Here is a 26806-nt window from a genome sequence, read left to right on the forward strand (position 1 = left end):
AGGATTGTTGTATTCTCTGTTCGGCTTAGTTTTTCGGATCTTTCCTGTGGAGGGACGGCGTGGTGCTTCTGCCTAGAGCGCCATTTTGCCAGAACCCCCTCACTTGCTACTTTTAAAACAGTACATTGATGTAGAACTTTTAAAATCATTTAATTTACCAAATATTTTTATTTTCACTCAACTTTTAAATTGCTAAATTTACTTGCATAGCGAGATCAACATTTTACATATTCTAAATTTCAAAACTTCAGAAACTTTAGAAAAGTGCTCCTTCTGTACTCTTAAATTAAGGCATTTCTCAAGAACCTTAGCTCTGGTGCCTTTTTTAATTTAATGTGATATGATTTTTAGTTTAGTATGATATTATTATACATTCAAATGACCAGCAAGCAGATATACTCACTTATTTTTAAAAACTAGCAAATCTCTAAAAATAGTATGAAAGTATAAAGGAGACTCAGCTATTTAGTTATAATAATAATATTCCATTTAAACAATTTATTTGTACTTGGTAAAGTTTCATGCTAATAGACCTAATGATGCCTTTGTTTTTCTGGCAGAGATTTAGTAATTTGCCCCTGTTTTGATTTGGGCTGTATCTTCAAGAGATTCTATTTTCAAAAGTTTATAATTCTAAACTGCTCTTGAAATGGCAGGAAAAAATTATTTCTGGAATCTGATTTATTTTTTAAATAGGCTGAAAATAATAACCAAGTCCTAGATAATTAAGAACTATACAGCAGCTTTAAGATACCTGTTAGTAAGTGTCATGAGAAGGAGATAAATTAATTTGTAGTTTGCAAAGTAAAATAAAAATATAATACTGATTAAGAAATTAGTCCCTTTTTTTTAGCCTTAATTCAAACATAATTCTGAAGTAAAAAATCTTCCCAAGAAAATGAACTCTAGAAAAACTAACTTTGGCTATCCTTATATACATAGCACCCCAAATCTAATCATTTGTGAGCAATTTCTCAATTTTCATTCTTCTTAGCCTTATTACCAACCCCCGCCCCCCCCAAAAAAAAATCCTTTCTAAGTACTTTTGGTACACTAGAAAGTTTTACTGATCTGATATGACCAAGAAAACCCCAGCATTTTGCTGTCAACTCAAGGAGAGGAAATACCTCTGCTCTCAAGAGCCTGTAATAAAAAGAATAGCTGCTGTCAGTGGATTCTGACTCATAGCAACCCCATGTGCGTACAGTAGAACTGTGCTCCATAGGGTTTTCGTGACTATGACCCTTTGGAAGCAGATTACCTGGCCTTTCTTCGAACCAGCAACCTTTCAGCTAGTAGTTAAGCGCTCAACCATTTGTGCCACCCAGGGACTCTTATAATCCAATTAGACTTAACTAGTACAAGAAGGGCCCACTAAAGCATTACAGTATGTGAGTTTAGAAGAAAGGGAAACGTGATGGGGAGCAAGCGCTAGAAAATCAGACAGAGGAAGAGAAGAAATGGGCATTGAGGAGGGGGCATTTGCAAATGGAAGCTATTTTTAAATATTGATTAGTTCAGAAATGGAAGATTATAGTGTCTGTTTTAGCCAGGAGGTACGAATGTGTAGCCTGGTAATTCTGACCCTCTACTTAAAAGAAGTTGTGCACTTCTGCCTTTAGTGAACTGAAACCAGATGACCCCAGAGTTAACATAGCACAGGGTGCCGTACAGAGAGTAATCTGATTAAATTCAAAAGATCCTGCTGGAATCTTCTCCTTCAGCAGGCAGACACTGCATATTAGAGCAATGAGGAACCTAGGCCTGAATCTTCACAAAAAGGAAGAGCTTCCAACGAAAGAAAGACGTTCAAGAGACCTAAGAAATGTTTTTTCTCAAAGTTATCTATGCTTTTATTTTTAAGTAACAGAGTTTTACATTTTCTAACAGTACAAAAGGTTATACAGTGAAAACTAAGTCTTCCACTGCCCCTCACCTTTTTTTTTTTTTTTTCCATTTTAAAAGCTGGGCTGTGTTTTTTTAAAAAATCAGAGGAATAAATTATATATTAAAAGAAACAGAAGCCACACCCACCAAGATGGCTATGATTTCAAAAAACGGAAAATAACGTGTTGGCAAGAATGTGGAGAAATTGGAACCTTCATCCATTGCTGGTGGATTGGATTGTAAAATAGTATAGCTTCTGGGGAAAACAGTGTGATGGTTCCTCAAAAAGTTAAACATAGAACTACCACTGTTGTTGTTGTGTGCTGTCGAATCGATTCCAACTCGTAGTGACCCCATCGGACAGAGTAGAACTGCCTTATAGGAGTTCCTAAGCTGTGGTTTTTATGGGAGCAGATCACTAGGTGATTTCTCCTGAGGAGCTGCCGATGGGTTTGAACTGCTAACCTTTGGGTTAGCAGCCGGGAGCTTAACCATTCTGCCACCAGGGCTCCTTATAACTACCGTATGACCCAGCAATACCACTCCTAGGTATATACCCAGAAGAATTCAAAGCAGGAACACAAACAGATACTTGTACACCAGTGTTCATTGCAGCACTATTTACAGTAGCCAGAAGGTAGAAACATCTGTCCATCAACAGATGAATGGATAAACAAAATATGGGACATACATACAATGGAATATTACTTAACCATAAAGAGAAATGAAGTCCTGATACATGCTACAACATGGATGAACCTTGAAAACGTCATACTGAGTAAAATAAGGCAGTCACAAAAAGACTTAATATGATCCCACTTATTGTATGATCCCACTTATATGAAGTATCTAGAATAGGCAAGTGCATAGAGACCAAAGTTTATTAGTGGTTACCAGGAGAGGTGGGAGGGAGAGTCAGGGGATATCAAACTTCTGTAAAGGATGATGAGAAATTTTGGAAATGGATGGTGGTGATGGATGAACATAATGTCACTGAATTGTACATGTAAAAAATGTCAAATTGACAAATGTTATGTTACATATATATTTACCACAATTTTAAAAAGTTGAGGGGAGCCTTTACAGGCTTTAAGTGGGGAGTAAGACAGTGACAGTGGCATTTAAGTAACACTGTTCTGGCAGTCTGTAGCTTTGGTCAGAGATGGAAGAGACTTACTATAAAGGCTTCTGGATTTTCTGTTATATCAGACCTTACCTGGATTATTTTCTAAAATCTCACTTTTTCCCCTAGTATTTTACTGGTTTCTTTCTTTTTTTTCCCCCGATCTCCAATCTGTCTAAAATATGTTCTAGTGGAGTGAAGTAGAAATTCGATTTAATTTTTATCCAGATGACTATCCTGTTGAACCAACACTTTATTCAATAGTTCATCTTTTCACCACTGATTTAAAATTTACCCATTAAAATATACTAAATTCCATATGATTTTGTTTCTAGGTAAACTTTCTATTCTGTTCCATTGATCTATTTAGTCATATCCAGTACCACACAGTATTTTAATTACTATAGCTTTGTCAGTTTTAAAATCTGAAAGGATATTTCTTCTTGTTACTCTTCTTTTCAGCATTTTCCTAGTGATTCTCATACTTTCCATGTGAACTTTAGAATCAGCTTATCTGGTTTCACAAAAATCTTGTAGGTGTATTTATTGGGATTACATTAAATTTACAGATTAATTTATAGAGTATTGCATTTTTATGACATTGTCTTCGATCCAAAAATAGGGCATTCTTTTCTATTTATTTAAGATTTATTTTGTGTCCCTCAGCATCTAAAGTTTTTGTATAGTTTATAATTTTCTTGCTGTTTCTTACTCAGTATTTAACTTTTTTGTTGCTTTTGCAAACGAGATTTTAATTCCATTTTATTTTCTGATTTCTGTTTCTGTATAGGATATTTATTAATTTTTGTATATTAATTTTAAGCCAAGCATCGTTATTTATTGCTTACAGTAGGTTTTCCAGGTGTACAATCATATCACTTGCAAATAATGATCATTTTTCTTCTCTTTTTTGAATTTTCTATTTCATATTCCTTTGTCTTGTAATTACATTGCCTAGTACCTCCAGAATAATGTTAAATAACAGTAGTGCTTTTAGACAAACTGTCTTTCTTCTAACTTTTAAAGGGAATACTTCTAGTGGTTCCCCAGCAATCGTGAATCATGGTTTACTTATACATAGCGTCTGTATTGTTCGTTACTCACCATTTCTTGGATCATTCTCTTCCTTAAATACAAAATGTTTCTTTTCAATCACTGTTAAAAATTTATATTCCTCCTCATCACCCAATATTCAAGAGTCTTCAATTCTTCAGTGTCCAAAGACTGTAAAAACTCAGGATATACAAGAAGGAGCAAACTAAGGGAGACCTGAACTGCTGATGGTTGAAAGGATTAAAAGCTATATTTTATCCGTGAATCACTTTCATAAGCCATCAGCTTTGTCCAAGTAAGCCTGTGGCTGAAATCAGAATCATCACTGATTTGACTAGTTTGGTGTATATACAAGTGCTAAAGACTTAGTTTTTCTGGGTCTCATTTCATTAAGAAAAAAATGCAGTAATTTTAAAAGTTGTAATGGAAACAGTGAATTTTAATCTTTGAAGGAGAGGATAAGAAAGATGATGTAGAGCTAGAAGAATAAGTTTGTTTTTTATAATTGTTTTATTCCTTATCATGCTTGAGGTGACAGCAGGGGGTAGTGGAAGAAGCTCTAGCTTTGGAGTCTGGCCAGGATTCCAAATCCTGGTCTGCTCCTTCTAACTGTGTGACCTTAGACAAGCTACTTAACAGCTCTGCTTTATTGCCCGTCTCTTAGCTCATCACACAGTGAGAAACTTGGCCATTCTTTGAAACAAGCTTTGCTGCACAGCATTTATAACATTCTTATATTAAAAGGACAAAGAGTGATAATAGAAACAGGGTGAATGGAAGTGAAGACCAGTCAGGCTTGATGTATTTTAGAGAGATTTTCTTGGGATGATATGGATGGTTTTGCTCTGCAGTTGGTACATCGGGGGCAACTGCCACTGCTGATGGCAGTTACTGTGGCTTTGTTCCTCCCGTTTTGCTCTGCCATCAGTGCCTCCACAGGGCACCCTTTAAGTTAAGGATAGGTTTCTTCCCACCTCCTTTTATGAGCTTTGGCTGTTGTGGTCTTATAGTTATCTTAACACTTGATTGGGTCCCCAAAAGGCAACTCAGCTCGTTTGAATTTGCTGTCTTCTCTGTTAAGAAGCTTCAAATGAGTGTCCAAGCTGACCAGACAGCGTAGATTCACCTACATGCAACTTTATTGCATATAAAACTCACTTTTTTAAAATGAACATTCTAGACTTACCTGGAGAGATTCTGATTAAATAGGTATGAGATGAGGCACTAGAAATGGCACTTTTAACAACAGCATTGAACCACATTTTGAGAAACATTGAATTTGAAGGAGGGAAATAAGTTGGGAGGCTATTGGGCCAACAGTTTAAATGAGAAAAATATATATATTAAGAGAACTAGCTTAACAGCAAGGGCCAACAGTAGGGAAAAAAAACCATTTAATTTTCTAGTGATTCTTCTCAGAAACTGTCTACCTCACTCTTAGTTATTATGTATCAGTCCTGAGTTCTGTGTGGAATGTAGGTAAAGTACAAAACCAGAGGGAATTAAAGTTAGGTTTTATTTAAGTGCTAAAAGTAAGGGAGCCATTCCTTCCTTTAATTTGTTTTCAGATTACAATGCTGAAATCCTTCAAATACAATTTCTGCTGTGTTTATATTTATCTAATATTTATCATATAAGTACTTACAAACATAAAAAGTAGAATCAGATCGTATCTGTACTCTTAAACGAATGAGGATAAGGAAAGGGATGGAGGTTAACATGAGCAACACAAAGGACAGCAGCAGATTTTGTAGGAATTACAAGGTTTTTAGTGACTTAAAACAAGGTCAAAAGTTAATTAATATAATTAAGCTTTCAGTTACCTTTTCCCTTATTGAAGATTATAGAGAGAGAGTTTAAGATAATATTTGCTTTCATTAGAGAATTCGAAATGTCCCATAAGAAGTTGTTGTTAGGTGCGGTCAAGTCAGTTCCAACTCATAGCAACCCTTCGTACAACAGAATGAAACACTGCCCAGTCCTGCACCATCCTCACAATCGTTGTTATGCTTGAGCCCATTGTTGTAGCCACTGTGTCAATCCATCAAGTTGAGGGTCTTCCTCTTTTTCATTAACCCTCTAAGTTACTTCCTAATTTTTTTTTCTTTTCCAATCTTAAATAATGATTCTATAATAATATCCTATATTTGTATCATATTTTACAATTTATAAATCATTTTTTAGGCATTTCATATAATCCTGCAACAAACTTTTGGCCTTGGTATTATCGGTAGTTTACAAATTAAAACTTGGGGAGGAGAGATGACTCGTCAGGATCACACAGCTGTATGTGATCATGCCCAGCTTCAACCCTAGTGTTCTGCTCTTAAACCAATCGCACTTTCCCCTCTCTCAGCTTTTCCCCGGGACTATACTACAGCCAGAATGCTCCATAGAAGCGAGGTGATCAAGGTAAACATAAACAATGAGAAGGCATGTTGATAGCATGTGTCCTTGACATGATGTAATAGAAATAACATTTTACCTCTGTGATGTTCCTCCCCAAAACCCATAAAAACAAAAAATAGTTCGTTGCCATCAAGTTGATTCTGACTCATGGCAGCCTCGGTGTTTCAGAGTAAAACTGTGCTCTATAGTTTTCAATGGCTGTGATCTTCCAGAAGTAGATCAACGAGTTTTCTTCTGAGGCTTCTTTGGGTAGATTCAAACTGCCAACCTTTTGGTTACTAGCCAAGCACTTAATCGTTTGTACCACCCGGGGACTCCCAAAAAAAACTCATAACCCAAGTCTAATCATTACAAAATATCAGACTAATTCTGACTGAGGGTTGTTGTTAGGTGCCATTGAGTCGGTTCCAACTCATAGTGATCCTATGTACAGCAGAATGAAACACTGCCTGGTCCTGTGCTATCCTCACAATTGTTGCTATGCTTGAGCCCATTGTTGCAACCACTGTGTCAGTCCTTCTTCTTAAGGGTCTTCCTCTTTTTTGTTGACCCTTTACTTTACCAAGCATGATGTTCTTCTACAGTGACTGGTCCCTCTTGATAACACGTCCAGAGTACGCAAGATGAAGTCTCACCATCCGGGCTTCTGAGAAGCATTCTACAAAATATCTGACCAGTACTCATCACAATTGTCAAGGTCACTAAGAACAAGGAAAGCGTGAGAAACTATCACAGTCTAGAGAAACCTCAGGAGACATGATGACTAAATGTAATATGGTATCCTGGACAGGATCTTGGAATAGAAAAAGGATATTAGGTTACAACTAAGGAAATCCAAATTAAGTATGGACTTTAATTCTTAATAATTATTAATATTGGTCCATTAGTTGTAGCAAATATATTAATAATAGGAAAAACTGGGTGTGGCGTAACTGGGAACTCTTCTATTCTACAAATTTTCTGTAAATCTAAAACTATTCTAAAATAAAGTTTATTTGAGAAAACAAAAAGACTAGAATAGAGTAATACTTGATAAACCAGTGATTTGTTGAAATGTTATAGATCTTCCATCCTAGATTGGTGATCAGGATTTGGGTTAATATCATTAGAGAATTATCGAAGTATCATTGAGAATTATCCTGCTTGAATATGAATTGTTTTGAAGAAAATGAGGAGAAAAGTTCTTTGGTTTTAACTAGAAGGGAACCCATAAAGTTACCAGAATATGCCCAACGGTAAGATAACCCTGATTATTTTTCTAATGAAAATATATTTTTTAAAAGGGATGTGGATGAAATAGACAAATATATTCACATACGTACTGAAGACCATAGATTTTATAAAATAATCCATGAATTTAGAAATCTTGTCCACACACACCTCTCACTTTTCATGAAATAATTTTGCCCTAATTTTTTACATGCCACTTTAATATCAATATAGGGCACATAGTAGGTTGTCAGTAAACATTTCTTGAATGAATCCCGAATGGAGAGCCCTGAATCAGTCTGTGAGGATCCACTGAAGGTCTTTGATCAGGGAAGTAACACACCAAGGTTGAGTGGTATTTAGCCTCTTTTCAGAGGAGATGGAGATATTATAAAATGTCTGCTTAGATAAGGTGTAGCCAGGTGTTGGCTTGAGGACACAGAAGGAGCCCCAACTTAGGAGTCAGGCAGATCTAAATTCAAAAACCTCTGTAGAGTTAGGTCCCAAGAGTCTCTCTGAGAAGACAGCACTGAAGCCGGTACCTAAAGGATCAGAAGAAGCCAGCTGTGTAAGGGGAAGAGCATTCCAGAAAGACTGGTACAGGCCAGGAGAGGCTCTAGTGTGTTGGAGAAAGAGAATGGAGGCCGTGGTGGCTGGAGCATAGTGATTGGGGCCCACGTACACCATGAAAAGTACTAGATTTTTGTTATTTTTGTTTGTTTTTAATGCAGAGGAAAGCAGGGATTGACATCTAACTTACAGTTTTAAAAGACCATTTCCTTCTGTAGGGAGGATGGGTTGGAGGAGGAGGAGGCAAGAACGGAAGCAAGGAGAACTAGTCAGGAGGCTAGATGGGAAATGATAATGAAATAATAATAACAGCTAACACTTGGTGCTTACTAAATGCTTAGGCACTGTTCTACGTACTTTACATGAACCAACTCATTTAATCTTCACAAAACATTGACTAGCTCGTTTAGGTGTGCGGTCCAGTTAGCAGCCCCATTCATTCACAGTATCACAGTTTGGATGATAAATTCTACAAAACTATGAATCAACAAATTAACATGTTCAGAGGGACTTAACCATTGGAATGCTCAGTCTTCCTCCTCTGTCCATCAATTTCAAACCATTCTATGAAAGCCGCTAACCAAGACAATATTAAATTGGAAAAAACTGTGTGGGATCTCATTTCCAAACTTCCTGGGCCACCTCCTTTTTGTTCCCTTCTGCCTTGGGTTCTGAGTTGCATGTGGGTGTTTCTATTTGTGTCTGTCAGTGTTTTGTTTGTTTGTTTTCCTTCACTCCCTCCCTTGTGTCTTTCTCTTTTCCTCCTTGTGTCCTGTGTTCCTTTTTTCTTTCCCCTCCTTGCCTTCCCCATTCCCTCTTACTCTCCACTCTTCCCTTCCCTAATTGCGCTTTCATCCTTTCTTCCTCCCTTAACTGACCAATGAGGTACTGGCATGTACAGTGTATCTATCCTACTTATTATATAAAAATTGAAGTTGCCCATTGCAATTTAAGATTAAGACTCTCAAAGCCAGTGTGTTCACTCCAAAATGCTTCTAGATTATTGTTACCAAATATTTTAAATCCTTTTATCCCATGTCCTGCATTCACAGCTCTCATGGAAATTTACCTAGCACCCTGTTCATCTAACTGCTTTATTCCTATCCCCAAGCCCGCCTTTCCTACTCCACTGCCCACCTCCCTCGCTGCCCTCTATGCCGAAAGTCTGTCCCCAACTCCTACCCTGGACAGTACCTAAATCATGCCAGATCACATCCATTCTTTGCAAAACTAGGAGGACTTTAGGTAACCTTCCACACTGAGCCAAGTGTTTCTCATCTTTTCCTAATATTTATTTTCGTTTACTTCCTTTTTTACTTTTCCCAAGGCTTGACACTTTGCGGAAACCCTGACGGCGTAGTGGTTAAGTACTGTGGCTGCTAACCAAGAGGGTGGTGGTTCGAATTCACCAGGCGCTCCTTGGAAACCCTATGGGGCAGTTCTACTCTGTCCTATAGGGTCACTATGAGTCGGAATCAACTCGAAGGCAACGGATTTTTTTTGGGTTTTTTGATACTTTGCAAACTCTTGATTTCTCTCTGAAGCTTATTTTTAACATGCTCATATTTTTACATACGAGAGTACTTCGTTGTGTCTGCCTGGGTCCAAATCAGAGGGTGCCAGGGCCAGCTCACCTCTCAGCAGGAGGCTTCCTAGAGTGAAGGAAATACAGGCAGTCCCCAGATTACAAATGTCTGATTTATGTACAACCCATAGTTACCAACGCCCCAAAAGCCTATTATATTAAAAATTGAAGGTTCATATAATGGTTCATAATAACAAACGGGCACTACTTTGCAATGTGCATCAAAACATTATTATTACTGTATTATTACGTTAAAAGTGTTTTAGTGTATCTGGAAGTATTTCTTTAATGTTTTTTTGTGCATAGAAAGGTGCACTATACACTATATACAAAGACAAACATTTGACTAACTGACATTAGATACCAACAGTACCTAACTATTCCGACTTATGTACAAATTCAACTTAAAGACAGATTTAGGAATGGAACTCATTTGTAATTCAGGAGCAGCCTGTAGTGAAATAATGAAATAATTGTGTTACTTTGTGCTCATCCTACACATAAATCACCAGGGAGCTTTGAAATGAGAAAAGACCTGGCTGACCCAGAATGTGGTATTTATAAATAGTTCTCCAACCCCCTCCCTTAAAGCTTGTCCACCTAATCCTATTCTGTCAAGATTGGAAGTGACTTGAACTTTGAAACTCAGGCTCTCTTTTTCTTTGAAAAATCTGGTTAGCAAAAAGCTGTTAAAACAAAAATGTTCAGCCAGATAACTATCTGTCATCAAAATTTGCCTTTCATCTCTAACATTTTTAACCAAATTTGTTTCCTCTTGAAGACCAGCTTTTCTCACTGTTATTATTTTAAGATACCTACCTTAATTTTTATTTCTTTGTGCTAATAGGCTATCACGGATTTGCATTTTTATGGTTTATAAAACTGTCCCCAAAAGACTGCATCCCTGCCGTGAGCTAAGAGCTTTTCTTTTCACTCTTAAATTTACAGATTGGAGGGCTCTTATGTAGTTCCTGTCCCAGTATCCTTGGATGGAGCTCTCTTTGCATTACTCTAATTTTGTATTATTTATTGAGTATAAAAATCTTACAAATCTTGTTAGGATTATAAAATAATATGTGATTTAGAATGAGATCAATAGTAGATAATTTTCCAGGTTAGGGTACATTGCAGGGAATGCCTAATTGTTGAACTGGCCAAGGGTATTTTTAAAAAATATATTTCCCATGAAGACAGTTAACTAAGTCCTTAACCTGAGTCTATAAAAGAGAAGAGCCGTGAGTGTCATGCCTTTTTAGCAACCTCTCTTCCTTGCTGTGAAATGGAGGAATCTTAAATTTACTATCCAAAATAATCAGAGAAGGCTCTAAAACTTCCTTTCTTCTTTTTATTGCCTAATAGACAGATTGAAGAGTGAGCCCTAGCCCTAAGCATTTCTTTGCAGACCGGGGCCAGTGGCGGTAATGCTTTTCTTGAAGCTGCCTCATCTGATCTGGTTGCTGCTTTGTGCAGGAAGCCCTGTCTCCAGCGCTTTTCTTGCATTAGTTTTGCTAGAATGCCCACCTGCAAGTGAGCCTAGAACCTTAGAAGTAATTTTTGTCTTGTTTAATTTGAGAAAGTCTGATATTGTCCATGTTGCTGTACTGGAATGTAGAAGACTATCTGTAGAGAAAGAGTAAAAAACATGTAAAGAGCAGATTGACTAAGTACTATGTCTTCTGAAAACCTTGAGGTTAGATGTTTAAGGCGGTTCTGTTGAGATCTAAGCTCAGAGTAGACTTGACAGAGCAGGGATTGTTTCTGTTGTTTTATTTCTCCAGGTGGGGAAACTCTCTCTTAATATGACTCCAAGATTGGTAAGCGTGTTTGTAGAAATTAGAATTGTGAAGATACAGCTTAAGCAAGTATATAGAGTTTTGACTTGCATTTGAATTTGGCTGTAAAAAAATGTAGAGCTTGGAAACAGAAGCCGAGGACAGAAAGCACCTGGGTGTAGAAGAGCCACAGCATCTGGTGTTGGAAGGAGCATATGAGGGTAGTGTGTTTGGAATTGCATAACCTGCGAGGAGAGGCGCACAATAACACAACCAACTGCAAAGCAACAGTAGGTTCATGCAGGGGAATGGTGCACAGGAAGGTTGAGGACACAGGAAGTTAGAGTATTGTCACTTCCAAAGCACTGTACTGGATATCCTAGGCTTTCCTTTGTGACATCTCTAATACAGCAGCAAAACCTAGAAAGAATCTCTCCAGAGGGCCACCTGTAGTTCCAATTACATTCGTGATGCCAGTGTTCAGGGTTCTGCACTGTAAACTACCCAAACAATGGGAAGTACTAGAAGGCTACCTGGGGCTCTTGGAACTGACTGGAAGCTGGAAGACCAGGGCCTGTAGCAATGGCCACACAGCAGGAAAGGTCAGGTTGGCATGCCCCGCTGCCCCACCCTAAAGAACTGCAGGCTGATTCTCAAGTCCTCTTGTGACTAGAGCTTCAGGGCCCCAGACCAAAGCATCCAGGTGTCCAAGCCTAGGCCATGTGCTTCCCCCAGCTCTTCAGGTTGCTGTAATGCCAGGGGAGGACACAGAGTGCTGCTGGGAAGAGGGTGTGGTTGCTGCAGGGGCCTGGAGTGGGGAGGAGGGCGTGTAAACTATATCAACTGTATTTATCTGAAGCTTAGTCTCTTTACAAATATTAACCATCTTACTCAGACTTAGCCTCCATGTTTATTAATATTTTCTTTTCCTTTAATGGTTTGTCTATTGTTTAAAAAACAAAAAACTTGGGAATATCTTTTTAATTTAGTCCTTTTTTTTTTTTTAATCAAAATTGTGTAAGTACTTTGTTTAAAGAGTTCATAGTTCTACTCCGTTTCTAATGAAGGGCAGCATTCCCTGACCTATAATCCCTATTTTTGGCTCCCCAGAAAAAAGTATTTTCAATTCTTTTTAACTGATTTCTTTAGTATTTATCTTGATATTTCTAAATAGCACATTGGGGCTATGTCTTTTTTTTTTTTTTTTTTTAACATTTTGTTGTTTAGGTGAAAGTTTATAGAGCAAATTAGTTTCCCATTCAACAATTTATACGTGGCTTGTTTTGTGACATTGGTTGCAAACCCCTGAATGTGTCAGCATTCTCCTCTCTTCCTCCCTGGGTTCCCCATGTCCATTCGCCCACTTCCCTGCCACTACGTCCTTCTGAACTTTGCTTTTGGGCAAATACGCCCTTTAGGTCTCGTATAGTTGATTGTTCTGAGATACACATTCCTCACTGGTGTTACTCATTTTATAGACCTACCTAGCATATGGCTAATAATGTGATCTCCGGGAGTGATTTCAGTTCCAAGTTTGAGGGTGACTAAGGGCCCTAGTCTCGGGGATTCTACCAGCCTCTATCAGACCAGTAGATCTGGTGTTATTTATGAGTTTGAATTTTGTCCTGTATTTCTCTCCCACTCTGTCCATGACCTACTATTGTGGTCCTGGTCAGAGCAGTGGGTAGTGGTAGCCAGGTACCATCTGGTTCTGGTCTCATGCTAGTGGAGGCTATAGTTCATGTGGGCCATTAGTCTTTTGGACTGATTGTTTCCTTGAGTCTTTTGTTTTCTTCGCTCTTCTTTGCTCCGACAGTAAGAGATCAATTGTTGTATCTTAGATGGCCACTCTCAAGTTTTTAGGATCCCAGTGGCTACTCACCAAGGTAGGACGCAGAACATTATATGAATTATGATATTCCAATTGACCTAGATGTCCCCCGAGACTATAGTCCATAGCCCTCAAGCCCAGTATCTGAGTTCCTGGATGTGTATGGTTATGGCTAAGAAGTTTTCATGTCTGTGTCCCCTGTGCACACTATTGTGTACACGAGTATATTTAAAGCATGTACACTTATATACGTACATGGGAGTACTTCCATACGCCCTCCCACCCATGTTCAGCTTACATATCTACCTGTGTATCTACTTGTACATTATTGTTTGTTATTACTGTTGTTGCAGGATTGTATATGTATTAGTATTTACCGTTGCCTTTTACTCTTGTGTACCTTTCAGTGTCTTCCTTTACCTTGATTATGTTGTGCTGACTTCCTCCATATTGTGTATTACCTCTCCCTTCACCAAAGTTAGTACGTGTCTACTATCTAGTTAATGGTTTTCCCTACTCCCTCCCCATCCCTGGTAAACATCAAAGAATGTTTCTGTCTGTGTGAAAACCTTTTCCTGACTTTTTTTAATAGTGGTCTCATACAACATTTGTCCTTTTGTGTTTGACTTATTTCAGCATAATGTCCTCAAGTTTCATCCATGTTGTGAGGTGTTTCTCGGATTCATCGTTATGCTTTAACGTTGTGTAGTATTCTGTTGTATGTATATACCACAGTTTGTTTATCCATTCATCTGTTGATGGGCACTTAGGCTGTTTCCATCTTTTTGCTATTGTAAATAATACTGCAGTGAACATTGGTGTGTGTTAATGGATTGAATTGTGTCCCCCAAAAATGTGTGTCAACTTGACTAGTCCATGATTCCCAGTATTGTGTGATTGTCCACCATTTTGTCATCTGATGTGATTTTCCTCTGTGTTGTTAATCCTACCTTTATGATGTTAATGAGGTGGGTTTGGCAGCAGTTATGTTTATGAGGCAGGACTCAATCTATAAAATGAGGTTGTGTTTTAAGTCAATCTCTGTTGAGATATAAAGAGAGAAGTGAGCAGAGAGACATGGGGACCTCATACCGCCAAGAAAGCAGAGCCAGGAGTAGGAGTCCTTTGGACCTGGGGTCCCTGCCCTGAAAAGCTCCTAGACCAGGGGGAGTTTGATGACAAGGACCTTCCCCCAGAGCCGACAGAGAGAGAAAGCCTTCCCCTGGAGCTGACGCCCTGAATTTGGATTTCTAACCTCCTAGACTGTGAGAGAATAAATTTCTCTTTGTTAAAGCCATCCACTTGTCGTATTTCTGTTGTAGCAGCACTACATGAGTAAGACAGTGTGCATGTCTATTTGTGTCACAGCTCTTATTTCTCTAGGGTATATACCTAGGAGTGGGATTGCTGGATCTTATGGTATTTCTATTTCTAGCTTTTTAAGGAAGTACCGTATCGTTTTCCATAGTGGTTGTACCATTTTACATTCCCACCAGGGACTGCGTCTTAATGTTTCAGTTTTCAGCATTATTTATTGACTTCCCACTATGGAAAAATGACAGTTTTGTTCTTTCTCAACATTTCATGCCTGATCACACATACACACTTTTCTCATCCCCCTATCCTCCCAGTATAATTGTATTGGATCCATAGTTTTTGTTTTTATTAATTGTCGTCACTATTTGTAATGAAGCCATATAGTATACTGTGGCTACTTTTTCCTTCCAGTACACTTTTGATTTTCTCTGATGTTAATAATCTTTTTTTCAATTCATTTGCTTAGGTTTTCTATTGTTGTTGTTAGGTGCCATCTAGTTGGTTCCAACTCATAGTGACCCTGTGTACAACAGAGTGAAACACTGTCCGGTCCTGCGCCATCCTCACAATCATTGTTATGCTTGAGCCCCTTGTTGCAGCCACTATGTCAATCCATCTATACTTCTCACTAATTTGACTCCAAACTTCCCCCTAATTATAAAAATCTCCTTTCAATGTAAACCCATTCGATATTCTATTAATATCTCTGGGCTTTCTGACCTGCTCCAGTCTGGACCCTGGACGGTCCACAGGCTTGCTGGTGAGCTGTTGTCTTGGGATCTTCCTTCACCATCATTCTGGGGACTCCCTTTGCCTGTCTCTTGGTTTAGATCTCTTGCTTCTTGGTTTCCTTGTCATTTTGATGGAGCATATCATCATTTGCTTCATGAGAAAGTTAGTGTTTTTTAGATAGTTTTGTCCAAGAATGGTTCAGTTTGGTTCTGCTCTGTTTTCTTCAATCCTCCAGGGCTCCTGCTGAAAGTCTGATCCATTCTGATATTATTTCCCCATGCTGATTTTGACCATTTACATGAATGCTTGTTTTCCTTCCTGAAAGCTTCTCTTTATCCTCAATGTTCTGCAAGTTTACTATGATATGACTTGGGCACTTGCTGGACCTTTTCAATCTGGAAAATTTTCTTGAATTAATTCATTGATGGTGTTCCCTGTTGTTCTCTGTTCTTTCTAGAACTCCTGATAGTTAGATATTAGACCTCTTAAACTGTCATGCAGTTATTATATCTTTCCTCTCTTACTTTCTATCCTTGTTGTCTTTTTGTTTTTCTGAGACTGTTCCTCAACTCAACCCTTGTGTTGAGTTGTTCAGTTCTGCTATCAAAATGTATACTTTTTTCAAGAGTTGTTTTTTTTTTTTTTTGTTCTCTGAAAGTTCCTTTTTTAATTGCTATCACTGACTCACTGATTGTATCAATGAAAAATACAGAAAGTAGAAAATTGAACTACTTAAGTTAGAAGGCATTTTCTGACTAAAGGGAGTATCAGTTGACCAACCCCCTAAGTTGTAACCTTGAGCCAGAGAAAAATCGGAATCATACAAAATATATAAAATCCAATTGTATATTATATTCAATGTCTGTAAGGGTTACATCTTTTTTTTTTTTTTTTAATGCTCCTTTTAAAAACTCTTTATCTTGCTGTCTACCACTCGTCTGTCTGTTGGTTGTACCATGGTACCTTATGTGTTGCTGTGATGCTGGAAGGTATGCCGCCAGTATTTCAAATACCAGCAGGGTCACTCATGGTGGCCATGTTTCAGTGGAGTTCCCAGACTAAGACAGACTAGGAAGAAAGGCCTGATGATCTACTTCTGAAAATTAGCCACTGAAAATCCTATAAATCACAACAGAATATTGTCCAGTAAAGTGCTGGAAGATGAGCCCCCAGGTTGGAAGTCACTTCAGATATACAGGAGCTACAACAATGGACTCTGCCTTACCAATGATGGTGACAATGGTGCAGGAATGTGCAATGTTTTGTTCTGTTGTACATGAGATTGCCAGGAATCGAAGCCAACTTGATGGGAACTACAACAATCTTTCTCTAGTTTCTTTTTTTTTCTCTGAGTTGCTTTTCTCTCTCAGTTTGTTTTGGTCTGTCTTTCCTGGTAATTGCTTTCTTTGAATTTCTGGTGATCCTTGGCTGTCTTCTCATATTTAAAAGCAGGGCACTAAAAAGCTATTTGAAAGCTCTGTGCCTGTGCATGAAGCTTCTGAACAATGGTCTTCCCTGGAGAGTAATCTGCCTGGGTTGTTTCGTTAGGGTATCTCTGCTATCTGTTTCTTTAGGTCTTTTATCTTGGTTGATCAGATTCTGTTATGGAATTTAAAATTCTGCACTGTTAGTTTTCTACCCCTTTCTTGTAATTTCTAGGTGTACCCAGTCTTTGGGTTCTTATATTACAGATTAAAATATCTTCTGTAGGTCTCTGCTTCTTTCCTTAGATTCTTTCCTTCACATTCTTATCTGCTTTCATAGTACATAACAGTTTGGCAGACTTGCTAAAAAGTAAACAAGTGTTGATAGGAGCAAATGTGAGATGCCCAGAAGTAGGGGTGACTTTCAGTGCCTTATTTTTCTTTAATCATATTTGATCAGAAATTGGATGAACCTTCGGGATGCTGAGACAGGGAAGGTACTCTGGCAAGGAACAGAAGACCTGTCCATCCCTGGAGTGGAGCATGAAGGTACTTTCCAATCCTTTGTCTGCTCAGGGGCGTGACCAATGCCAGAGCAGGGCCTGGGCATCATTAGTGCAGACCTGATGGTAGGTGAAGCCCTGAAGGCACAGCACCTACACTCACAAGCTGCTTATATTTCTAGTTCCTTCCTTATGTTTCTTTCTCCCACTTCCCAAAACTCACTTTGTGCTAAAATTTTAGCGTTAGTCCCTACCCAAAGATAAAAACTAAGATGTCAACTTGTTTTTTTTCCCAAAAGAAAATTTGCACATTTATCTCCCTGAAGGAACAGAAAAAGTAAGAGGTTAAAACCAACAGAATAGAGCAGAGAAAGGGTACCAGTTTGACCCCCTTCCTGATGAAAGAGGCTTGGTGAGGCCCTTAGATACCCCAGACCTGGTGCTCCTTGAGGATCTTTCAGTCAAACATAGCTGACCAACTGTGTACCTCTGCCTTCAGCTAGGAGCCCTGGTGGCACAGTAGGTAAGAGGTTGGCTACTAACCAAAAGGTCAGAAGTTTAAATCCATCATCCGCTCCTTGGAAACCCTATGGGGCAGTTCTACTCTGTCCTTATAGGGTCGCTGTAAGTTGGAATGGACTTGACAGCAATAGGTTACAGGCCTCGAACTAAAAAGTAAAGGACAGTTACCAAGGTATTATCTGATTTAGACAGAGATTTAACATATAGGATGTGTTCTCTAAATCAGCTGGCAAGAAGCTCCCAGAAACATTAAGCACCTTGGTCATGTGGTTTTCACTGAGAATGGCTTCAATATTTACTTTGCTCTTACAGCCCGTGTTCCCAAGAAAATCCTCAAGTGCAAGGCAGTGTCTCGAGAGTTGAACTTCTCTTCAGCAGAACAAATGGAAAAGTTCCGCCTGGAACAAAAAGTTTACTTCAAAGGGCAATGCCTAGAAGGTATTCTGCTGCCAGTATGCCGAAAGTCGCGGCTTAGGGTGGCGGGGACAAAAGGCAGGACCCAGCGAACCAAAGCAGTGCTTTGATACCATTCATTTTACAACTCAGATTGGAATAACATTCCTACAGCCTGCAAGATTAGGGGCCCCCCAGTGAGAAGAAACAAAACAAAGCTGGCAACACAAGATGCTGTGAGCCCCTCCACGAAAGGGTTTCTGTCGCACATGAGCCTGGACATTGTCACTGGCGTGTTATATGTGGTTGTGGAGGAGGCTGCTGTGATCAGGGCCTAGTACAGTGCTCTACATACAGTATTGTACATATTTGACTAGCAAGGCCGTAAAGTCTGAGAGTGCACGTCTGTATTTTAGAGCTAAAATACGAGGTGAAAAAGAACTATTCTTTACTGCTGTTTATAATTTACACCCAGCCGGCTTCTAAGAAAATGTTGCTTACCCTGTATCCTGCCCACTGTCCTAGTCCGTCAGACCCCAAAGCACAAGAACCAAGCCTCTGGTGTGGTTCAGAGTACAGCCTGAAGGGGGCGTCCGTGCCCTTTTTGATGTCTCTGGTCTGGGAGGTTTCTGATAGGTTCCTTTAGTGCCTCTCAACCTAGGTAAGAAGAGGCTCACTCCAAAGGAGGGGCACAAAGAGCCCTTCCGCTTTATCCTGAGGCTCCTGCTCACGCCGGCTTTTCCTTCTTCCTTCAGAGTGGTTCTTCGAGTTTGGCTTTGTGATCCCTAACTCCACAAATACCTGGCAGTCCTTGATAGAGGCAGCACCTGAGTCCCAGATGATGCCAGCGAGCGTCTTAACGTGAGTGAGCAGGTCTCAGGAAATTGTGGAGCATGTCTAAAAATGAGGCCAGGTGGGCCTCTCCATCCCGCTCAGCCGCAGGGACCTGGGTTGAGGAATGGGGTAAAAGAGTATCCAGGGGTATCCTACTCTGCAGGGTACTGACTTTTATCGTATGGAAAAGTCAGTATGCTAGAGTGGGAAGAATCAAACACTTTAGCTTAGACCAGATTTTAAATTCCTATTTCACCGTAGATGTCATCTTGGGCAATATAGTTCTCGAAGCCTTAGTCTTCTCATCTCTAAACTTAGAATTAATAGTTCTCTCTATTAAATGAGGTGATGTGGGAAGAATCTGGCATATATGTATCAAAAATACGCTAATTTGCTCCTTACCTGATGACCGTACTTCTGGAACCCCTGGACTTTGGGTTGCCTTTAACAGAATCTGGCAAGTCCTAATTCTGTTTTGGAGGATGATATTTGGTTACAGTGTTTCAGAAAATAACTAACCATTTTAATGTCTATGCTTCCTGCTCAAAGAACAATTAGTTTGTCCTTTGTCCAAAAATATTGTCAATAACTTCCCACCTACGTTTTCTCTTGGAAAAACGTGTTAGTCTTTCAAATGTTTTTGTAATAGTGCCTACAGAAGAGTTATTTGCACAGATAATGATGTAATATTGGATAGTCTTTAAAAAGATCCTTTATGAAAGCCACACTGGATTTGTAAACAGAAATTATTTAGTTTTTAAGTCAATAGTTTTTTATTTAATACATATTTAATTACAATAGTAGGTGTTTTTATGTTCTGACAAGGGAAACCCTCAGTGAGATGAATTGACACGGTAGCCAAACAGTGGAGTCAAACATACCAACAATCACAAAGAAGGTGCAGGACCAGGCAATATTTTGGTCTATTATACAGAAAGTTGCCATGAGTCAGAGCCAACTCAACAGCAGCTAATAACAACAATCAGCTAGTTAGATTTTGAGTACCTGATTTACCTGTTTCATGATTAATTAATGTATCTGCTGGTTATTAATTACCCTGGGAAAGTACAGTGTAGCATAAACGCACTGCTTTCGAGTTGATTCCAACTCATAGTGACTCATAGGACAGAGTAGAACTGCCCCATAGACTTTCCAAGGAGTAGCTCCTGGATTTGAACTGCTGCCCTTTTGGTTAACAGCTGTAGCTCTTAACCACTGCGCCACGAGGGCTCCACGGTGTAGTAGAATCAAAAAAACCAGACTCATTGCTGTCGAGTCGATACCAACTCATAGTGACCCTACAGGACACAGTAGAACTGCCCTATAGGGTTTCCAAGAAGTGCCTAGTGGATTCGAACTACTGACCTTTTGGTTAGCAGCTGTAGCTCTTAACCACTACACCACCAGGGTTTCCTCAGTGTAGTATAGAAGAGCATTTTTTAAGATTTTATTAACCTTCATTTGACTTCTGCTTGGCCAGGCCTAATTTCTTTCAGGTACTAAAACCAGTAAGCCTATGATAACGTATTTAGGTTATTTAAGCCATATCTCACTTTTTAGAACCTCAGAAAAGAATACCTACGTTGCTTTAACTGAGCTCAAGAGGTTAAGGTCTCTCCCATTTTACAGATGAGAGTACCAAGTACCCACCCGCCAAGATCCCACTTACCCTCTCTCTGCCTGCATTAGCCTGCCAATGCCGGTGTATCGTTTAGAGATTTTTGGTTACAAGCCATAGAAACAGACTCTGGCTAATGTGAACAAAACAGAGTTGAAGGAGTGAGGGTGAGACTGCGGGCAGCTTGGGAGATGCAGGTGCCAGGAATCCTGGGATAATTTCTTCAAGGAGCTGCCACAGGAAGGATCCTGCTCAGAGAGAGTTTGATTGGCCCACATTACATCCTGTGCCCACCCCTTTGCCAGGTGAGGGAGGGCGCACTTGATTGACCCATGGACTAGCGGAAGGATGGCTCCTCAAGTGAAGAGCAGAGTGTTGTTACCCAAAGAAAGGAGAACAGATGCAGGACAGGGAGGCCAGTCCACAGCTGTCCACTGTGGTAGGTATGGTAGGTGTGATGGGGGAATCCCACCACGCCACCACGTCTGCAGGTTGCTGTGTGTAATCCAGCAGGCGTGTCCTCGAATGGGATATCAGAAAGTCAGTCGTGTTTATCGAGCACCTGTGTGCAGAGCACTCTACTAAGGGCTTTAGGGTGTACCCAGGAATGAAGACATGCTCTCTCTTCTGATTCCTGACTTGAGGAGGACAGGCCTAGTCACATTTATCAATTAAATGTCATGTTAACATCTAACCCCACATGGAGTCAGATTTTAATGTCCCCAAGCCGCAGATCTAGGCGGGTGTGTATCCATGGGCCCAGCAAACTCAGATAGAAACCACGTTGTGGAAATGCAGTCTCGTTGCCTGACACCCTCTTTCTTTTGCCCTCTCTGTTTCTCTTCTTACTTACAGTGGGAACGTTATCATAGAAACAAAATTTTTTGACGATGATCTTCTTGTGAGCACATCCAGAGTGAGACTTTTCTACGTTTGAGAGAAGAGTGTGTGCATTTCAAGAGTTTGGGTTTTTGTGGGGAGGAGGAAACTGTTTACTTTTTTCCTCCGCACATTCGATTTTTGACACTTCCATCCCTAATTCCCTCTATGGCGAAAACCACCTGTGGCCCCCAGGGGACCAGCTCCATGTAGGTAACCAGATGGCTTTTTTCTCCCAAACAGCCGTCTTCCACTGACCAGACTAAACATCCAGCCCCAGACCAGGTCAGGGAGTGGTGCCTCGACCCCTGGCTTGTGCAAACACGGGGGAGCAAACACATCCCACGAACCAATCCTGTCCTGCCCCTGCCTCCCCCTTGGGCCCTGCAGGCTGGCTACACACCTTCCTTTATCCCTGGTTTTGGAAAAATTCATGTCCCTGACCCATGTTTAGTTTTTTCCCCACCATTTCTGTTTCATACATTCTCTACATTTGACTTGTAAAATAGACTGTGATATTATTATTACATAATGTAATTAAAACATATGAATTAAAATATTCCTAGTCTTTAGCATGGCAGTGCTTTCATCTCTCCTTTTCTGGAACAAGAACCTGGACCCATGACAGGAAGAGAGAAATTTATCTGACCCTACGATCACAACTATATTTTACTCCAGAGATCAACTGGTAGATCTTCTGGTTCCTGAGTACCTCAGCTGCTGCTTTCCAAAAATGCACAACGCACCTGAATAAGACCTGAGACCTTAACATTTGTCTCTGAGACATGATATTTAATGGTTCTCTTCCACAGCATACATACCTCCTTTGCTTGTTGTTGTTTTTAACATTTTCCATTCCTTTACAACGTTTGTTTATTCAAGAGAATTCCAGGAAGGGTAGAAGTTCTAAGTTGGTAGAGTAGGGGCTCCTCTCTTCCTAAGTGGGAGAATTGAAGTTACAAAATGAAAAGGCAGTCTCCACCTACTTAACTGGAGAGCAATGGGAGAGAATCTGGAGTGGGGGTGGAGTATTGGCGGGTCTTGGAAACCAGGGTCTAAAGACAGTGTTCAGAGGATGTCAGCATGGGAGAGAAGTGAAAATATATGCAGTGCTTTCAAGTCTGACATGGAGAGAAAACTACAGAGTTCTCTTTTAGGAACTTACCTCTGAGCTGCCAGTAGCCTTCACTCTCCTTTATAAAATACCAACAGTGAATGGTTTTCTAGTTACTCAAGTAGTGAGGTCTGAGGCTAGAGGGCAGGAGAGTCAACTGACCCTCTTTGGTGTGGCCCCGGCTCCCAGGTTCCTGTTCTCCTCTCTGTCCATTACCTCAGGGACTGTTTGAATCTGTGGCGGGGAGGAGAAGCTGTGCATCCTTTGTGTACTGTCACCATCTATCAGTGAGCCCGTCCTCACGTTAGATCTGTTGCTTTTAAAAGCTGTCTAGTTTTTGAATACCAAAGCCTGGATTAAAAAAAAACATACGGAAAATGAGTCAGAGTTTCATTTTGCTCCCTTGAAATGCCATCTCTTTCTCAGAGAGTGGGCCTATCTCCATCCCTTTGCCCAAACCATATCTGTTCCACGGAACGCCATCGAGGAGCCTTGTCAGGATGGACACATCCAGTGGGCAAAGGGCTTCTCAGGGACACGTCTCCGCTGCTAACCTCCTCCGGCACCCTCCTCCACTCCCTTAGCCCCAGAACTGTCAGGCACACTGCTTTGCTAGCTGCTCTGAGGAAAACTGAAAGAATGATAGCCGTGTTGTTCATAGACGCTTGCCATCTCTTTGGGGTAACAATACATACACTCAGGAAACATTTATCACTTTTATCATGAAACAAGCAGTGCAGAAGTGTGTGTGATTCAGGGACAGTGCCGGTCCAGGGACTTGAAGCAGTGCCAGTGGGATTTGAGCTGACCAGGAGGATGGCCCAATTCTGAATAGTGGGAGGAGGATGAGCACAGGCCTGGGGGGACCAACTAGGGAGACTTGGCCTACAGGACTAGGACCCCTGGTAGTCAAGGTCAGCTCTTGTAGGACAGATGCAGGCCCAAATGCCTGAAGATCTGGGCTTTTTCCTGGACCCACTGAAGGCTGCTGAGTATTGTTGAAAGGGAAGCATGCAGACCATGCCTGGCACCATGTATGACACTGACTCTCAAGCACTGGTGGGCACTCTCCTGCCCCCAGAGTCTGAGTCTGTAGGTATGGGTCCCAGAAGCTGCATGATAAAGCACCCCAGGCGATTCTGATGCAAGTGTTTCTGGACCATACTTTGAAAAAGACGGGTGGAGACGTTTAATGAATGTTAGAGACATGCGTAGGTACCCTGGAATGGCCACGGGATAAACAGCAGCAGGCTTAAGGAACAAAGGGTGTCCCCAGCTCTGGCCAGTGCGAGCTGAGGGGAAGAGTTCAGTTGCTCAGGACAATCCAGGGGCCTTTAGAGGCCGTGTAGAGGCGGAGAGGAGAGACGAATCCCAGGCAGCAGGGCCTTGGAGGGAGGAGACTTGGGAGAAAGAACATGTTTTGAGAATTTTGGTTGAGGTTTACAGTAAACATGCAGTAAACCCTCTCATCCACCTCCCATCTATGTTACTGGCCAGTGCTTTGGATATCAGGCTTTTGTGATGGGCAGTGTGGTGCAGGACTGAGGCAGGCCCTAGTTGGGCATGAGGGAGTCGGGGGAAGCAGTCTCCCAAAGGGTGACTGGCCACATCAGGCCACACTTCCAGGCCTTCTCTGTGTATCAGTAAGATGTGCTAGGAGCTGTAGGGCACAGCTCAGGCCCGGGCCCTGCCTTTACTGAACTTAGTCTCTAGGAGGGGGATATGACAAATGTTGTTAGGTGCCGTCAAGCCAGTTTCAACTCATAGTGACCCTATGTATATAAATGAATATAAGGATCAGCACAGAGCCGGTTTCTGTGAGGCGGAGGTGAAAGATGTCCCAAATGTCCAGTTTTTCCAAACTGCTGTACCACTCCATCATCCCTAACAGAACTTATGAACCATACTTACAGTTAAGTCGTTTATTAAGGAAGTAATAGGGTACAACTTGGGATGCAGTTCCTTAATCAGGACAGCTTCTCGCCCTCTGCCACCAGACCCTGCTGGGGGCCTTTCTGCTGCTGAGCCCTGCTGGGGGCCTTCCTGAGCAAGTGTTATGCCTCTTAGCTCCATGGGTTGGCAAGCCCCACCGAAGCTGTCTCATGCCAGCCTCCTGGTTCCTGCTGTCTCTCACTGTCTTCTGTGTTATATCTCCTATCCCCCCACCCCCGTTGTCTCCCTTTAAGCCTGGCAGGATTGCAAAACTGACCAATCCCCTTGTTAGGGTTCCATACACCTTATTTGCATGGTCCCACCCTCACAACAGTGCTATGCACCTTATTTACATTATTAGCAAGCTACCCAGTCTGCTTGGTGGGCCACAAGCACCTCATCTTCATAGTCCCACACAGCCATTTGGTGGAAGTTACAGAGACTATGGCTAGAAGGGCCATATTAAGTAACTGACTGCATCCAGGCCACCCCCTCGCTCTTCTAGCCATTGGCTCTTTCATACTTGAAGGATTAACTTCTCCCTCTCAATCATTTTACCAGTCCAAAACAGTCATTAACAATCCTTCAGTAGGGCAAACAGTCCTCAGGGGAGGTTACTCAGGTACCAGCCATTCAGGTCTACTGCAGATATCCATCTGATCTGGTCAGGTTCTCCAAAAGTCGTCTCAGCTTCACTCTCTCTGGCCTCTGACTCAAGGTATCAGCATAATGTTAGATTTCCCCTGCTGCATAGCCTATTTATTCATTCCTTTACCTTCAGCTATTATTTCTCCTTCCTTCCATTTGTCATTTATTTTTATCCAAACTTTTCCACCTTGGGAAGGGACATCAGATTCAGCTGCTGTGCCATTCCAGATTGCTGGTAGCAAGACAAGTCTAGCAAGTGCTTCCCCCTCAGTCCACTCCCATTCGTGTTGGGTAGGGTTACATAGGTACACTAGTGAGCTATCTGAACCACTAGGCAGTACAGCAGTATTCACTGTCAACCCCAATTTTTCCAGATGGGGGGAAGGTATAATCCATCTCATCAGGCCCTTGGGAATTCTGGCATATACGTTTAGGGGTATAGTTACAGTCTCTTGCTTAGGGATCACCCCTGCTTCCGGCACCTGGAGCTGCATCCCTGGTCCTGAGATTGCAGCATCTGTCAGGAAAAAAAACAGTTTTAGGTGATGTGGGGAAAGAACTGTACGGTGGCACCCACATCCTCCCCTGCTCCCTCTTCCCCAGATCTACCAGAGAAGCTTAGAAATCTGTCCAGTGGTAATCCTCCCTTTGCCTTTCTCATGTTGAGTGTGAGCACACACTCATGAAGGTGTGTGAGCCAGCCCTTCATGCCTTTATCTACCCCTATTTTAGATAACAAATATTCCAATTGCCCATTCCAATTCTCTATCAAACCATTACTCTGAGGGCGGTATGTATGCAGTACGGTATATCCGTTTAATATATTGTTTCTTGGCCCATTGCTGCACCTTGTGGGCTGTAAAGTGTGTTCCTTGGTCTGATGAAATATAATTCAGTGGCCCAAATTAGCACGGTATCTTTTGTTCTGATCCCTTAATGGTGTTTTTGGCATTAGCTTCTGTCGGGACATGCAAAGCCCAGTCCAGAGTAAGTATCTATTCCTGTGAGAACCCATTTGTAGCCACCCTGTGCCACCAGCATCATTGGTCCAGTATAATCAACTTGCCAGCTGTGTACAGGCCCTTCCCCCTGGGGAATCTACCCAATAACCATCTGCAACCTCTGTCTTTTTTGCTGGCAAACAGAGCAGTCCTTATTGGCAGTTTGTGTCTCAGAGTATCCAAGAGGGATGTGTCTAGATTCAGCTGGCTCTGCATTGCTGCATCACCCCCATGTCTGCTCATTTCATGGACCCAATTGACCACCTCAAGTGAGCATACTAACAGGTCCACTTACTCATTCTAATCACCTTCTCATCCAGGAAGGGTGTTCTTCTGATGGGCATCAACATGTCCTATTCTAATGCACCCTCTAAACCCCCAGAGTGCTTTCCATAGGTTCATGCCCCAAAAGATGTCTCCTTAATAGTCCAATTTTTTATCACCCATTTG

General features: G+C 41.0%; 1 protein-coding gene across 1 annotated transcript in view; it reads left to right on the top strand.

Annotated features, from left to right (window-relative positions):
• Nucleotides 1-23153, top strand: part of PDE6D (phosphodiesterase 6D) — a 61758-nt gene extending 38605 nt beyond the window's left edge. The window contains exons 2-5 of the mRNA XM_004389498.3: nt 17373-17461; nt 18250-18375; nt 19086-19191; nt 21638-23153. Of these exons, the coding sequence (XP_004389555.1) occupies nt 17373-17461; nt 18250-18375; nt 19086-19191; nt 21638-21719 (403 nt within the window). The 3' untranslated portion in view covers nt 21720-23153. The remainder of the gene's footprint in view (nt 1-17372; nt 17462-18249; nt 18376-19085; nt 19192-21637) is intronic.
• The last annotated feature ends 3653 nt before the right edge of the window (nt 23154-26806 follow it).

The sequence above is a fragment of the Trichechus manatus genome, unplaced genomic scaffold (assembly GCF_000243295.1).
Source record: "Trichechus manatus latirostris isolate Lorelei unplaced genomic scaffold, TriManLat1.0 scaffold00249, whole genome shotgun sequence".
Taxonomy (NCBI): domain Eukaryota; kingdom Metazoa; phylum Chordata; class Mammalia; order Sirenia; family Trichechidae; genus Trichechus; species Trichechus manatus.